A 16,307-nucleotide genomic window follows, 5' to 3' on the forward strand; every position below is an offset into this window, starting at 1 on the left:
AATGTGTTTAGGAACTGTGATAAGCCAAGGCTGATTGAAGCACTGAAGACTAAACGGATTCGAGACATTGCTTGTGGCAGCTCCCACAGTGCAGCTATTACTTCCAGTGGAGAGCTATACAGCTGGGGCCTTGGCGAATATGGTCGGCTTGGCCATGGAGACAACACCACCCAGCTCAGGCCTAAGCTGGTAAAAGCCTTAAATTCTGTATAGACTTGTGACCTCCTTTCTGTGTGTATTTCTTTGTTAGATTGACCCCTTTAAAATACATTTGTTGTAATAGCTTTATTTTCTGTATGTTTTTAAATAGATTAAGAAAGATTTGGACAGTAGTAGCAAACATACTTTTTCTTACCAATGCCAATCCTTGAGAAATGCTCATTATTGTTTTTTATGGTAGTTTGAAGAACGAAATTTTAGGTGCTTTGAATGAGAAAAAATTAGTATTTTATAGCCTGTGAAATGCTATTTGGGCGAGCCAGGGTGTCCGATTTCAAATTATGTTCCGTATTTCACTTGACTTCTTTCTGTTGTGCAGGTTAAAGTGCTTTTGGGTCATCGAGTTATCCAGGTGGCATGTGGAAGTCGTGATGCCCAGACTCTGGCTCTAACAGATGAAGGTGAAAACTGTGTGTCTTAAAATGCACAATTGAATGTACTTTTTTCCAATCCTGTTTTGCAACACAGAAGCATTGTGATTTAATTACTTAATATGCCATGTTGAAGCAATGAACTGCAAATGTGTGTTCATCTAGGACTGGTGTTCTCCTGGGGAGATGGTGACTTTGGGAAGTTGGGCCGTGGGGGCAGTGAGGGCTGCAATATCCCTCAGAACATTGAGCGGCTGAATGGCCAGGGAGTGTGTCAGATTGAATGTGGAGCACAATTCTCACTTGCCCTCACTAAATCTGGAGTTGTCTGGACTTGGTAAACTCTTTCAAATGATTCTGTTTTCATACCTTAACACTGCACATTTGTCTGAGATTTTAATGCATAATGTTTGTGAAAGTGTTATTTGTATGAATGGATGTCACATCTTGCACTGACCTGTGCAGGGGAAAGGGTGATTACTTTCGTCTGGGTCACGGCACAGACGTGCACGTGCGGAAGCCTCAAATGGTGGAGGGATTGCGTGGCAAGAAGATTGTTCATGTGGCTGTGGGCGCCCTGCACTGCTTGGCAGTCACAGACACAGGACAGGTGGGTTCTTAAAGATCTTTTGTTTACTCAGTATATGGATTACTTCCATTTTGCTCAGTTCAGGAACTGCATTAGCAAACTTGCTGTAAGTGTGTATTTTAGTGACCTAATTTTGTTCATCATATGTGCAGTACCTATCTATTAGTTGAGTGTAAAAAGATTCTTGTCATGCTGTTTTCAGGTGTATGCATGGGGTGATAATGACCATGGGCAGCAGGGGAATGGCACTACCACAGTGAACAGGAAACCCACACTTGTTCAGGGTCTAGAAGGCCAGAAGATTACACGTGTGGCCTGTGGCTCCTCTCACAGCGTGGCCTGGACTACCGTGGACGTTACTACGCCCTCAGTCCACGAACCTGTCCTCTTTCAGACTGCCAGGGACTCACTGGGTGCCTCCTATCTTGGTAAAATAACTTTTTAGTGCCTCTTTTTTCCAAGATTTTGATGCTCTTGTTTCTTTGCCGCCTTTGTCGCTTCTTTTTTTTTCCCATCCACGGCTCTCTCTAACTCTCTCCGTTTGGCACACATGTATAGACAGCTTTCTGTCCAGGAACCCCAAAGACAAGCTTATTTATGTGATCGTTTTTGTGCATCTGTTTGGGTTTGTCTGTTGTGTAGGTGTGCCGTCAGACAGTGACCCGTCCTCGCTGAGTAATAAGCTAAGTGGACAGAACAGCGTGAAGCCCAACAGGCCATCTTTGGCCAAGATCTTGCTGTCTTTGGATGGAAATCTGGCTAAGCAGCAGGCACTGTCCCACGTGCTGTCTGCTCTGCAGATAATGTATGCCAGGTACTGTATCATGCCACCTGTCTAACAGAGCTTCTGCGTAATCAGAATGTGTTTCTCTTATCTTTCTAACACATTGCAGTATGCTAGAAGGTGTTTGGGACAAAAATGCTTTGGTTAGTCATATGGTAGTGGATGGGTTTGTTATGTAAAGATCATCAACTGCCGCTCTTTAGACTTACTATTCCACCAGAATGCATATTTTGGTGTTTTTCCCTGCTCCTACTAGGCCTGATCCAGCTAATCAGTAAGTTAAACCTTTCCAAAGACATAGATATGTGTAGTGTACAGGGCTTCAGATCAGGGTTAGGAACTTTAACTGGTTCAATGGACAGGAACTTGCAGTAATTTAAAAAGTGCACTTCTGGTGGTTTGTTTACAGGGATGCAGTTGTGGGTGCTCTGATGCCAGCCTGCATGATGCCGGTGGAGTGCCCCTCCAGCTCTCCCGTGCCCCCTTCGGACTGCTCGTCTGCCTCTAGTCCCTCAGAGGCTGAAGGTCCTCCTCTGTCTGCTGACACAGAGGAACGTATCAGTCCTCACCCCTGGCAGGACAGCAAAAGGGGAGAGGTATGATGATACACTTAAGAACGCAGCAATAGCACAGAATGTGTGTGGATGATTAATATGCATTATTCACTATTTCCCTCTTCATTGACTGTATTGTATGGTGGATAGGTGACATCATCTGAGGATGCTATTACCCCATCGTCTGCTGTGACTCCTTCTGCAGCTGCAGCTTCGTCCCGCCCCTTTATCCCAGTCACAGACGATCCTGGGGCGGCTAGCATCATTGCAGAGACCATGACCAAAACCAAAGAGGTCTGCCACATTTCAATCACTGTTGACCTCTAGAAGAACAGTGTATAGTGGGGACTGATATCATGCTTTTGCTTGTTTTGTTAGGTCTACAAAATGCATATGTGGTTTTGTTTTGGAAAGCTTTGTGATTTGCATGTTTGCTCACTGCGACAGGACTCTGAGTGCCAGAATAAATCCGTTGGGCCTGAGCCACAGTATCTGGATGAATTCACAAGTCTGCTGGTGCCTGATGACACCCGGGTAATGGTGGACCTGCTAAAGTTGGCGGTGTCACTGCGTTCAGGCGAGAAAGGAAAAGAAGTGCTGTCTGCTGTCCTGTCAGGCATGGGCACTGCCTACCCACAGGTTCAAATTGCCTCTTTCAGCCGTATTTTGTGTTGCCTGTTCCTTTGATATCTGATACAATAAAATCTAAAAAAGTAAAATATCTGATTTGCACAAATCTAGCCTATCAAACCAGGACATGTTTGATGTCCAAAGTTTACTCAGCAGTCCTTTATGTATATTTTGTGTGCTTTCATGCTTTAATTTGTGTATTATGTGACCATGTAAAATGATGTGTATGTGCAGGTGGCTGACATGCTACTGGAGTTGTGTGTGACTGAGCTAGAGGATGTTGCCACAGACTCACAGAGTGGCCGTCTGTCCTCTCAACCTGTAGTGGTGGAGAGCAGTCACCCTTACACTGATGACACCTCCACCAGCGGAACAGTCAAAATACCAGGTAACATATCCCTGCCTGTATGATCCAGTACCAGCATTACTTCAGAGCACTTTTTAGAGTAAAACGACACACATTAGTGGAAAACCATGTCAAAACAGTTTCCCCATGTTATTTCAGGTGCTGAGGGACTACGTGTGGAATTTGATCGACAGTGTTCTACAGAAAGGAGGCACGACCCCTTGACTGTCATGGATGGAGCCAATAGGATTGTATCTGTTCGATCAGGTGACGCACACTCTGCATGGCACTAATTTTTTTTATAACAGTACTTTTTTTCTTCTGTCCAATGGGTTACGTTCGTCTCATTTGTCCCCTTCTCCCCTTTTCAGGCCGTGAGTGGTCTGATTGGTCCAGTGAGTTGAGAATTCCAGGAGACGAGCTGAAGTGGAAGTTTACCAGTGATGGCTCAGTTAATGGCTGGGGCTGGCGCTTTACTGTGTATCCCATCATGCCTGCTGCTGGTACTTTACCGCTCAGTCTAATACTGAAAACACAGTTAAACTTTATTCACTTTTGAAACCACCTTTCACATGTACTTTCATAACCCTCCTGTTCTTCTGTTTTATTCATATTTCCCCAGGTCCTAAAGACCTCCTGTCTGATCGCTGCATCCTGTCCTGTCCCTCCATGGATTTGGTCACCTGCTTGTTGGACTTCCGTCTTAACTTTGCCTCCAACCGAAGCATTGTGCCCAGACTGGCTGCTTCTCTCGCAGCCTGTGCTCAGCTTAGTGCTCTCGGTATGTCTGCATGACACATCAAACAGTCCTTTAAGTTTAATAGTGGCCTTTTTAAATTAAATGTTATGCTAATGTTATGCTAATGTTTTGTGTGTGTGTGTGTGTGTGTGTGTGTGTGTGTGTGTGTGTGTGTGTGTGTGTGTGTGTGTGTGTGTGTGTGTGTCTGTCTTCATCAGCTGCTGGACACCGCATGTGGGCCCTGCAGCGATTACGTAAGCTCCTAACAACTGAGTACGGCCAGTCCATCAACATAAACCGCCTGCTGGGAGACAGTGAAGGAGAGGCTCGTCCAATGGTTAGTCCTGCCATGCTGTCAGACAAACTGCTCACATTTAGATTGTATGGTTTGAAGCTTTTGCTTAGATGTTGAACAAAAATATGTGGAATCAGTTACTGTGGCTGATGTATTGTCCTCTGGTTTGTTTAGAGTTTTACAGGCAGTGCTCTGGCCGCCCTGGTGAAGGGGCTTCCCGAAGCTTTGCAGAGACAGTATGAGTATGAGGACCCTATTGTCAGAGGAGGCAAACAGCTTCTACATAGTCCCTTTTTCAAGGTGTGTAAATATGATATAATATACAATTCTATGTGTGTTTGTCTGAGAACATTTAAGCTAATGTTAATGTTTAATGTGTTTAGGTACTAGTGGCACTTGCATGCGATCTGGAGTTGGACACTCTGCCGTGCTGTGCTGAGACTCATAAATGGGCATGGTTCCGCCGTTACTGCACTGCCTCTAGAGTGGCAGTTGCTTTGGACAAGAGAACATCCTTGCCCCGCCCTTTCCTGGATGAGGTATGAGGACAGTGATGATCTGATCATCACTTTGAAAAAATCTTTGAAGTTTCTTTGCACACCCTTGAGCTGAAGGGTTTAAACTATTTGTGTTTGAAGGTTGCCAAGAAAATCCGGGAGCTGATGGCAGACCATGAAAACATGAATGGACTTCATGAAAGTCATGAATTGTTCAAAAGGGAGCATGATGAACAGCTGGTACAGTGGATGAACAGGTGAATATCATTGTCTCTGGTTCTGCACCAGTTTTCAGATCAGATATTACTATTTACTATTACAAGCTTTTTTCTCCCATCATGCCAAACGCTAGAGGGCACCAATGAGCAACTCCACAATGAATAGGGTGAAGGGAACCAAGTGATGACAAATGAAAAATGAATCTAACCATTCATGCTGGAACGTCCTTTAATCTTTTAATAAAATCGGAAGGTTTTATTGTTAAAAACAATACATATCACACATTACTGTGTGCTGATTATTTGGAAAGCTCATCAGATCATTGTTTTAAAGTGGTTTGCCTTCACTGAGTTGATTCATGTACATATGACCCTTATAAAGTCTTATAACTGTAGTAGAAAACCAATTTTTTATGTCTAAATGAACCAGTGCGCCATTAAAAACCCATTCATTTTGGACTTTCTGGGAAGTGTCCTCTATTGTCTGACCAACAAGGAACACATAATGAGGTGGTAGTTCTTTTTTATTCAATTTATTAAATGTCCCTATTTCATAGACGTCCAGACGACTGGACTCTGTCAGCAGGCGGTAGTGGGACCATCTACGGCTGGGGCCACAACCATCGGGGCCAGCTGGGTGGTATTGAAGGTGCAAAGGTCAAAGTTCCCACTCCGACTGAGGCCCTGGCCGCGTTGCGGCCTGTTCAGCTCATTGGTGGAGAGCAAACGCTTTTTGCAGTCACTGCTGATGGGAAGGTAAGGCACCTTCCATCTGCCCAACAGTATTTCAGCCTAGCAACATATATTGATAATGTATTGCAGGAATGACCTGTTTGACCTGTGTGCTCACAGTGGCTGTCATGCTTCTTTCTAGCTGTATGCCACAGGTTATGGTGCTGGAGGACGTCTGGGCATTGGAGGGACGGAATCTGTCTCCACCCCAACCTTGCTGGAGTCCATCCAGCACGTTTTCATCAGGAAGGTGGCAGTGAATTCAGGGGGCAAGCACTGCCTGGCTTTGTCCTCTGAGGGAGAGGTCTACTCCTGGGGAGAGGCTGAGGATGGCAAACTCGGTCATGGTAACAGAAGGTCAGGAGACTTCTCTGCTGTGTTTTTAAATTCAGTGCCTGTGTGCTATTTGAAATTCTGATTGCACTGTATGTGTAAAGCAAATACATTCTCTAATGTAAATTACTTTTTGAGGGCTTTGTTTTTGTTAATATTGATTACACCGTAAGCACATCAAACATGAGTTTTGCAGTTGAATACACTACCAGTAGAGGTCACTTGTGCTCATGCACAGCTTAGATTGAACCTTGTTAGTACTCTCATGGAGTGAATTATGGCAAGCACTCTCTCTAACTGGGCCTGCGGTTCTATTCTCAGCCCGTGTGACCGTCCGCGAGTGATCGAGTCTCTGAGGGGAGTGGAAGTGGTGGACATTGCTGCTGGAGGGGCGCACAGCGCCTGCATCACAGCCAGCGGAGAGCTCTACACCTGGGGTAAAGGACGCTATGGGCGCCTTGGCCACGGAGACAGCGAGGACCAGCTCAAACCTAAACTGGTCAGTAATGCATGGCCTGGTCTGATCCATCCTGTCAGAATTGCGGCCACCAAATTGAACTGTCTCAGTTTCACACACTGTATATGACATTTGCAGTGCATGGTGTGACCTTTTGTGAGACGCCTCTGAAGGTGATAACAAGTGTGTACAAACATATAGAGGACACACACACACAAAGAAGCAACAGCTTGTGTATCTAGCACCTTACCAATTAACATGACCAGACAGAAGAAGAGCATGCTCTCACATGTGAATGTACACCCTAAACATTAGGGCTGTGTATTGACAAGAACCTGGCACTATGATAACAATACAGGGGTTATGATTCAGTCTATTGCTATATTACAATATAACATTTTAGGAAAGCATCAGTCAGGGTTGCGGTCAGGTTTTGAACACAACACAAAATAAAGAATAAAGCACTGCCTTTGCATGAAAACTATTCCACCCCTACTAAACATGCAGGAAAGACTTGTGTGACCCAGTTTTCAGTGTCTGGTAAACTGTGAAAATACCTACTTTAGCATGCTATTTGCTTCTTCTCAGATTTCTTATTGTGTTAAAGCGTTCTGTTAGCACCTAGTCATTCATTTGCAGAGGAAGGTGAGGACATTAGCAGTGTTAATGTGTGTAGCTGAAGTCCTCCTGCAGTCTATCCTTCTTCGCTGCCTTTCTCTTGTATGGCTGTACAGTGACTTCGCAGACATTCCTACTGTCAGATAAGCCTAAATAACACTGGAATATGTAATACTATTCTCTGTTTGTGTCCTGGAAACTGTCTGTGTCCTCCTCTGATTTGTGTGTGCTGTGTGTGTGTGCAGGTGGATGCTTTGCAGGGTCACAGAGTAATTGACGTGGCATGTGGAAGTGGCGATGCTCAGACATTGTGTTTGACCGATGATGACATGGTGTGGTCGTGGGGGGATGGAGACTACGGCAAATTGGGCCGTGGAGGCAGTGACGGCTGCAAAGTGCCTATGAAGGCAAGAGTGAACACCTGGCTTCATTAGACCTCCTGCAAGACATCTCTATGTCTGTATCTGAAGTTTCAGTTGTTAAGTTCATTCTCTTCCTATCTCTGTTGCTCTTTCTAGATTGACTCTCTAACTGGTTTGGGGGTGGTCAAAGTGGAGTGCGGTTCTCAGTTCTCTGTAGCCCTTACAAAGTCTGGAGCTGTTTATACATGGTAAGCAAGCAGTAGTACTGCGTGTTACGAACAGAATAACCTAATGTTTTTACTTTGCTGCACATAGGATTATGCTTTACAACAGTGGTCACCAATAGTTTTCCTGGATATCTACCTACCTGGAGATTTCATGCAAGTCTCTCCAGATCTAAAACATCCCATTCAGCTAATCCTGAACTTCTCCAGACAGTAATTAGATGGGTTAAGTGTTCGGTTAGGGGAGTATCTACAATAACAGGCTTGGTGACCACTGCCTTCCAGTTTATTAACAACCATTAACCAAAGTTATATAAGCATGTGGTTGATGTGCACACCAGAAACTAATCAGGGATGTGTAAGAATCAGCCATGACAGCTGCCATGACTAAAACATTTTTGTTTGAGACTTTAGTTATGTTGCAGGAGACAAGAGTTCAATACTGTGAAAGCAGTTAAATTATACAGCTACAGAGCCATTTATTAGGAAGACCATTATGATATTATGTAGAGCCTCACTTTGTTCTCAAAACAGACTTAATGCTTTGTGACATGCGTTTCACAAAATCTAGAAAACATTCCTTTGACATTCTGATTCAACTTTTTCCACATGATTGATGTGAACATTAGCTGAAGCTGCCAACCCATATGTGCATAATTGTATGCAGTGCATTGCTGCCACAAGATTGGCTGATTTTGAACATCTCTCTGAACATATAAAAATACAGATATTGTATTCTGTTCTCAGGGGAAAAGGAGACTATCACAGGTTGGGTCACGGCTCAGATGACCACGTTCGCAGACCCCGGCAGGTCCAGGGTTTGCAAGGCAAGAAGGTCATTGCCATAGCAACTGGCTCCCTCCACTGTGTGTGTTGCACTGAGGATGGTAAGATGTCAAAACACTTCCCAAGCGAGCAGTTTATTACTATACTAAGCGAGGGGGCTTCAGTACAATACAATTTAATCTGAACTGAACAGTCTGAAATTCATTTTCAAATCATTTCTCAGGGGAAGTCTACACGTGGGGTGATAACGACGAGGGGCAGCTGGGTGATGGGACCACCAATGCCATCCAGAGGCCCAGGCTAGTGGCAGCACTGCAGGGCAAGAAGATCAACAGGGTGGCTTGTGGCTCCGCTCACACCCTGGCCTGGTCAACCAGCAAGCCCACCAATGCTGGGAAGCTCCCTGCTCAGGTATTGGATAGTCTCAGTTCTAATGCTAATATCCAGCCTAATGAACTGGTGTGTCAAAGAGGATATTCCCAAAAAGTGACATTTTTTTTATATTTATGATTTTGTATTATCTACAAACATACAACATTCACAGACCTACTACTTGCCATTTAATACTGATAAATTACACGTTTGCTGTTCCAAACTTTGCTAGTGCTAGAGTTTTGAAAATTCAGTGTTGCTGTGCCTGTAACTCCACCTAAATTGTTAGTGAAATTGAAAGGGTTTTTCCCATTACAATGTAGCGGTGGGCAGCGACCTTCTGACTGTTAATGCTCCCACTGCAGCTGCAGAAAAACCTGCTTTCTACTGTGCCTACATGTGTACAAGTCTTACAGGGCAGATTAAGTGTTTGTGTGGATTTGTACCAGGTTCCTATGGAGTATAACCACCTGCAGGAAATACTCATCATGGGTCTGAGGAATCGGCTGCTGCTGCTACACCACATCTCTGAGCTCTTCTGCCCCTGCATCCCAATGTTTGACCTGGAGGGGCGCCTTGGCCAAACTGGACATGGCCCCTCTGTGGGCTTCGACACACTCCGGGGCATCCTCATCTCGCAGGGCAAGGTCAGGAGAGTGTACACACACTTCCATAAATGACATTGGAAACATATTGGTTTTTATATTGTGTGTTCTTCCCTGGTAATAGGAGGCTGCATTTCGTAAGGTGGTGCAAGCTACAATGGTGAGAGATCGGCAACATGGGCCAGTGGTGGAGCTCAACCGAATACAGGTAAGCAATTATTTTTATTTTTATATTATAATTATCACAACATTTTTATTATTTTTTTTTTTTTTCTTTTACACGTGATCTGCTTTTATCACACTGTGACTTCAGAGCTAGCCTGGCATTCTGCTCTGCATGTGATGTCTTTCATAACGCCAGCCGTGTGTGTGTGTGTGTGTGTGTGTGTGTGTGTGTGTGTGTGTGTGTGTGTGTGTGTGTGTGTGTGTGTGTGTGTGTGTGTGTGTGTGTACAGTGTGATCTGTGCTCCAGTTAGCAGGGGCCCTTCACCAGACTTTATCCCAAAATGATTTGTGTTCATGGCCCACTGGATCTCTGTAGGGCGTGCAGCTTTGGATGTGTGCCTGTTTGATCTCTGCACTAGAACAGAGTGGAATTTACTCCTCATAGAACAGAAGTGTATAGAGCGCTTAAAGTCTTGTGCTCTTCATCCCCCCCCCTCCCTCCTTTCTTTCTTAGGTGAAGCGTTCTCGAAGTAAGGGTGGTCTAGCTGGGCCAGATGGCACAAAATCTGTGTTTGGCCAAATGTGTGCCAAAATGAGCTCCTTCAGCCCTGACAGTCTACTGCTGCCTCATCGGGTCTGGAAGGTTAAGTTTGTAGGTAAGCTTTCCCCAGATCACTGGCAAGAACATCACAAAGAAAACTGCTCATTAGCAATCAGTCCAAAATAGGTTTGTGACCGTGTGTTTGAGTATGTGTGAGTGAGCATCTTTCCTGAACTTACGTTTTCACTGTTGCCTGTAGGCGAGTCTGTAGATGACTGTGGAGGAGGCTATAGTGAGTCTATAGCAGAGATGTGCGAGGAGTTGCAGAACGGTCTCACTCCTCTGCTTATCGTCACTCCTAACGGCCGAGACGAGTCCGGAGCCAACAGAGACTGCTTCCTGCTTAACCCAGCTGCCAGGAGCCCTCTACACATGAGCATGTTCCGCTTTTTAGGTACACTTAATGACCCCTTGCTCTGAGAGCACTGGTTATTTGTTTCTTTATTCATGTTGTTCTCCCAAATCTAAAAGAGACATAATGTTTTACTAGACAAATAAGCTCCTACTGCGCGAATTAGGTGCTTTTTAATTCTAATTATCACAGGTGCCTAAAACATTTACACAGTACTGTAAATAATAATCAATACCACTCAATACTATGTTAGTTAAGTCACCTTTTTATAGTTTACTCTTGATTTTATTTAATTGATGTCATTTCTTTTGCCAGTCGACATAAAAACCAAGTGACAGAGTTTCCTAGACAAGGCTTATTGTGTTGACTTTTGGCTTTGCCTTAAAGGGAAGCTTAAATGCTTTGAATTTTTTGACCATAAATGTTTAGAGTCCAATCCAGATTTTAAATTCTGCACAGTTCTACCCATTACACTTTATTTAATTACAAAAGCTAGAAATAAGAATACTCCTAAGTGTTGCATTACAATACAGCTGTTTAGTCATTTAAAATCAGTGTTTAGTGTGTGTTACATTTTCATGTGTTCATTCATTTGTAATAAACATGTTGTGCCTTGTGTAAGGCTTAACTGGTTCTGTGTAGTTCCCTATGGTTAGAACTGACCGGAGTGATGAAGTGTAATAGTAATTTTAGCCCCTGTCAGAATGCTGTACAATGACCTTTTGGCCATAATGCTGCTGAGATACGATTGTATATTTTTGTACACATCTCTTAATGGTTAGTTTTAAACTTACTAGGATCATGATTTAACTGTTCTAACTTACCCTGTAATTTTGTCTGTGTAGCCTTGATGCATTAAACTTGTGTGTATTTGTGTAGGAGTGCTCCTGGGTATAGCCATCCGTACAGGCAGTCCTCTCAGTTTGTACCTAGCTGAACCTGTGTGGAAGCAGCTTGCTGGCATGAATCTGACAATCGCTGATCTCAGTGAGGTAGGACACCTGTTTGTGTGTTTCTGGGCTACAAGCTAAGGTCTGTGTGTGTGGCAGTGCTTATCTGCACATGAGAACTACTTACAGTAGGGTAAGTTACTGTAAGTAACTGGAGGTTGTACTTCTTTAACACTGCCCTTTAAAGAAAAAATCAAATGTCTTTTCAGGTTATATAATGTTCTCAAGCATTCCTAAATCTCTTATATAAATCTTCGGATCAAACGAGTAGACAGCGGTCTTTACATTTTCCAGAGATCAGCTGACGTGACATCAGGTCAGCAGACAGGTCTTCTAGCATGGATATAAGCTGCTTTCCCAGACTGTACACTGTGTGGTACATAGGTGCTGTACTTTAGCAAAGCTATGTGACCTTTGGGTAAATATGAACTTCAGGAATGCTTCGGAAGCCTGCAGCTTGTACTGTACTGCAGCTTAACTATTTTATCCTGCATTCAGATCTGCTCAATTTAGGTACCAACCAGTTAGGCCTTCTTCAGGCTGTATTGAGGATTTATCTGTGCCTAGACTACTGCAACGTTCATGTGCTGTTCATGGGACTGCAGAAAACCACAATAGACCAATGCAACTAGTTTAGAATGCTGCAGCGAGAGAACCAACATGTAAATAAAAGGATAGGGTGTATTACACCACTCAAAGCTCTTAATGGGTTAGCAGCTTCGTACATCTCGGAGTGTGTGACCGAATATGTCATAAGTCATGACAGAAAGTCATCAAACGCTGAACTGAACGCTGAAATAAAGTTTAAAAATCTTTCTACTAGTTTTTGGAGCATTGCTGTAAAGATTTGATTGCATTCAGAGTGTTAGTGAGGTCAGATTGATGAATCACCCCAATTCAACCCCAACTCTTCACAAAAGTATTGGGTGGAGCAACATCATTCCAGAGAACAGTTCCACAGCCCGATGCTAGGGGGCTTTAACCCCTCTAGCCCACACCTGGCATTAGGCATGGTGCCTATAGGCTCATGTTTATCTGCTCCAGAAAGTCCTATTCTATTGGCACATTTTATTTTATTGCTTTATTTTTTTGTCATTTAGTAAATATTTTTCCTCTTTGTTTTGATTTCTGTTCAATGTTACTTTTTTCCTCTTTGTCTTGAAGGTTTTTTCCTGATTACCTTATGTATTGAAGCTGCATTCTCTGTGGAAGGAAAAGTTTGGAAGTTTGGGATGGGGTAGAGGGAGAGATGGAATGTGTGTGAGAATGAGGGAGAAACCTCTCTCCTGTGTTCACGCTGTAATCATGAGATGCTGAACCGTGTGTAGAGATGAGGTTCTGCACTGCAGGATGGCCTTTGCTCACAGAGCTGCTCTTGTTCAGAGCTTCCTGCCTGAAGCCATCAGAAAGGTTAAAGGGAAAGTCTGTTCAGCACAAGACTACGGCAGGCTTACACATACTCTGTCTCTCTGTCTGTCACATGCAGTCATTCACAGAAGAGTATACAGGTCTGACAGACTATATGTCAAAAATGCTTGTTCACACCCCTTCTAATAAATGCGTTCTGCTTTTGGACCTATTGGTACCATGCCTAATGCCAGGCGTGGGGTAGAGCTGTGGAGCAGTGGAACTGTGCTCTCTGGATTGGTGGTGCTCCATCTAGTACGTTTTGGATGAGGTGGGGTGGTGATAATCCAACATTCTGACCTTACTAACGTATTTGTCACTGAATGCAATCAAATCCTCTGAGCAATGCTCCAAAATTTAGTAGAAAGCTTTACCTGGACAGCAGAGACAGTTACTCCAACAAAAGCAGGGTAAACCCCTAGGTTTGCCCCAAGTTGAATGTTTGTTAGAGAACTGGTATACTAAAGGGGTGTGTTCTTGTTCGTGTTCAGGTGGATAAGGACTTTATCCCCGGCCTCATGTATATCCGAGATAATGAAGCATCAGCAGAGGAGTTTGAGGCCATGCCTCTGCCCTTTACTGTGCCCAATGCCTGTGGTCAGGAGGTGCAGCTCAGCTCCAAACACTCACACATCAGCCTGGAGAACCGTACAGAATATGTGCGCCTCGCAATCAACTACAGGTAACAGAACTTTCCTTAAAGCACCTACACACTGATGGTCTTTGGCACATTTTAAGTAGCACACAGATTCTAGAATGGTAATTATCCTATCAGCTGACATGTCGGGCTGGGTGGATTTTTTTTTTTTGCTTTTGCTAGTACTCTTGCCTGTAGAGTTTCCCACAGAGCTTACAGTAGCTGTGCCTGTTTGTATGTATATCAGCCATTTACATAAATCTGTATCATCTGGTCACACGTTCCAGTCAACGGCTGATCTAAATTGGAACATTGCCTATGTTTCAAGGTCAGACTTTCTGTGTAATAGTGTACTGTAGATTGTGACTCTGGGACTGTATTAGTCTGACTTTGTCCAATCGTGTGTGTGTGTTTGTGTTTGTGTGTAGGCTGCATGAGTTTGATGAGCAGGTGGCTGCCGTGAGGGAGGGCATGGCCCGCGTTGTGCCTGTGCCTCTACTCTCTCTCTTCACAGGCTATGAGCTGGAGACCATGGTAAGCACACACCACAGCACACGTCTTTTTAGCTTACCTTGGGGCTGAGTAATGGGGTACTGTAACTAGATATTAGTGAGCACTGTTCAAAGGTTTGTTATTGAGACCATTTCTGCACTCAAGTACTAAAACTACTGCAACTAATATTATTACTTAACTACAATTACTACTACTAATACCACTACAAGTACTAGTAGTAATACTACTACCACCACTACTACAACTAAAAGTACCGCTATGACCACCACAAGTACTACTACTACTACTACTATTACTACTACTGTCCAAGTCTTTAACCAACACTACTACTACTATAAGAACTATGTTACTGTTACTACCACAAGTACTACAGGTAGTACAGCTGCTGCAAGTACTACAAGAAGTGCTATGACAATTACAAGTACTACTACAAGAAGTGCTATGACAATTACAAGTACTAGCACTACCACCACCATCACAAGTACTAGTACTACTAACACTACAACCAAAAGTACCACTATGACCATCACAAGTACTAGTCCTAACAGTCCCACTACTACAAGAACAGCTAGTAAGCATATAAATAAATGAAAATGGCAATAAGAATCTGTAAAAATAAAAACATGTAGATGTTTCCAAAATGACTTTGAAATGGCGCAAGTGTGAGGTTCTAATAAGTTTAACACCCTGAATGCCTTCTATTAAAAAAAGCGGTGAACAAATCTTCAGCTAGAAAAAAGTGTTCTAAATAGATTAAATTAAAGTCGCTTTCAGTATGTAATAAAGTCAATTAACATTTTGGATAAAAAGTACTTGGTGTTTCGTTTATATTTAAATCTACATTTTATGAGCTATATAGAAAATGTTTTGACTAGTAGTGTGAAAGCAACCAAAGTTGAAGCTTTGACAGGTGGCAATTAGCCATTTGGGGGGGAAAAGAATTGATTCAACTAGATAGGACTGATTCATTTTCTTTTTTTAATAATTTGAGAGACTGTAGGAATGTGATTTTTATGTATTTTGTTTTGTGTGTGCAATTTGCTTATTGTGCCTGTATGTTTGGTCTGCAGGTTTGTGGCAGTCCTGACATTCCACTGCATTTGCTGAAGTCTGTAGCCACTTATAAGGGGGTGGAGCCCACAGCTCCACTCATCCAGTGGTTCTGGGAGGTGATGGAGTCTTTCTCCAACACGGAGCGGTCACTCTTCCTCAGGTTTGTGTGGGGACGTACGCGGCTGCCCAGGACCATTGCAGACTTCCGAGGCCGAGACTTTGTGGTGCAGGTGAGGAGGCGTGTTTAGAATTGTTTGTTTGTGAGTTGCTTGATGTAATTCAGCAGTTAAGAGAGAGGGGGATTTAGCTGCATTCACTTTACAGGGTTGTCTGTAGCAAGCTACAGAAATGTGATCTCATCACTTTTTATTAGCAAAGCTCTTCTCACCTTCACATTTCTGAACTTTTTCCTCCTGTTTCTTTCTGTTCAGGTGCTGGACAAGTACAACCCACCAGACCACTTCCTCCCCGAGTCCTACACCTGCTTCTTCCTGCTTAAACTGCCTCGTTACTCCTGCAAGTTGGTTCTGGAAGAGAAGCTGAAGTACGCTATCCATTTCTGCAAGTCCATCGACACGGATGACTATGCACGCATCGCGCTGAGCGGGGAGCCGGCGGCTGACGACAGCAGCGATGACTCTGACAACGAGGATGCCGATTCCTTTGCTTCTGACTCCACCCAGGACTACCTGACTGGACACTGACCTCTGCGTGTCACACACTTACTCACACGCACATTCACGTGCACACACTCCCCAGTGTGACAGATAGATCCCATTGAGAGTCATAATATGCTGCCAAGCAAAGATAAGAAACAAATACACACAAAAAGATGATGATTTATTTTAAGCTCACCTAAACACACACACACACACACACACACACACACACACACACA

At 43.7% G+C, this 16,307-nt stretch overlaps 1 protein-coding gene across 7 annotated transcripts in view; it reads left to right on the plus strand.

Annotated features, from left to right (window-relative positions):
* Positions 1 to 16,307, plus strand: part of herc2 (HECT and RLD domain containing E3 ubiquitin protein ligase 2) — a 63,572-nt gene extending 47,265 nt beyond the window's left edge. For all 7 annotated transcript variants that reach the window (XM_072684413.1, XM_072684416.1, XM_072684417.1 and 4 more), the window contains 33 exons: positions 12 to 189; positions 539 to 620; positions 756 to 927; positions 1,056 to 1,200; positions 1,382 to 1,607; positions 1,822 to 1,993; positions 2,373 to 2,559; positions 2,668 to 2,811; positions 2,965 to 3,156; positions 3,382 to 3,535; positions 3,653 to 3,760; positions 3,865 to 3,996; positions 4,116 to 4,274; positions 4,451 to 4,569; positions 4,702 to 4,827; positions 4,911 to 5,066; positions 5,166 to 5,281; positions 5,800 to 5,998; positions 6,117 to 6,331; positions 6,629 to 6,806; positions 7,628 to 7,789; positions 7,901 to 7,992; positions 8,716 to 8,855; positions 8,978 to 9,165; positions 9,576 to 9,773; positions 9,856 to 9,939; positions 10,411 to 10,552; positions 10,697 to 10,891; positions 11,729 to 11,841; positions 13,698 to 13,888; positions 14,272 to 14,377; positions 15,427 to 15,639; positions 15,841 to 16,307. In XM_072684413.1, coding sequence (XP_072540514.1) covers positions 12 to 189; positions 539 to 620; positions 756 to 927; positions 1,056 to 1,200; positions 1,382 to 1,607; positions 1,822 to 1,993; positions 2,373 to 2,559; positions 2,668 to 2,811; positions 2,965 to 3,156; positions 3,382 to 3,535; positions 3,653 to 3,760; positions 3,865 to 3,996; positions 4,116 to 4,274; positions 4,451 to 4,569; positions 4,702 to 4,827; positions 4,911 to 5,066; positions 5,166 to 5,281; positions 5,800 to 5,998; positions 6,117 to 6,331; positions 6,629 to 6,806; positions 7,628 to 7,789; positions 7,901 to 7,992; positions 8,716 to 8,855; positions 8,978 to 9,165; positions 9,576 to 9,773; positions 9,856 to 9,939; positions 10,411 to 10,552; positions 10,697 to 10,891; positions 11,729 to 11,841; positions 13,698 to 13,888; positions 14,272 to 14,377; positions 15,427 to 15,639; positions 15,841 to 16,113 — 5,257 coding nt within the window. In that variant the 3' untranslated portion in view covers positions 16,114 to 16,307. The remainder of the gene's footprint in view (positions 1 to 11; positions 190 to 538; positions 621 to 755; positions 928 to 1,055; positions 1,201 to 1,381; positions 1,608 to 1,821; positions 1,994 to 2,372; positions 2,560 to 2,667; positions 2,812 to 2,964; positions 3,157 to 3,381; positions 3,536 to 3,652; positions 3,761 to 3,864; positions 3,997 to 4,115; positions 4,275 to 4,450; positions 4,570 to 4,701; positions 4,828 to 4,910; positions 5,067 to 5,165; positions 5,282 to 5,799; positions 5,999 to 6,116; positions 6,332 to 6,628; positions 6,807 to 7,627; positions 7,790 to 7,900; positions 7,993 to 8,715; positions 8,856 to 8,977; positions 9,166 to 9,575; positions 9,774 to 9,855; positions 9,940 to 10,410; positions 10,553 to 10,696; positions 10,892 to 11,728; positions 11,842 to 13,697; positions 13,889 to 14,271; positions 14,378 to 15,426; positions 15,640 to 15,840) is intronic.

Source organism: Salminus brasiliensis, chromosome 7 (genome assembly GCF_030463535.1).
Source record: "Salminus brasiliensis chromosome 7, fSalBra1.hap2, whole genome shotgun sequence".
NCBI lineage: Eukaryota > Metazoa > Chordata > Actinopteri > Characiformes > Bryconidae > Salminus > Salminus brasiliensis.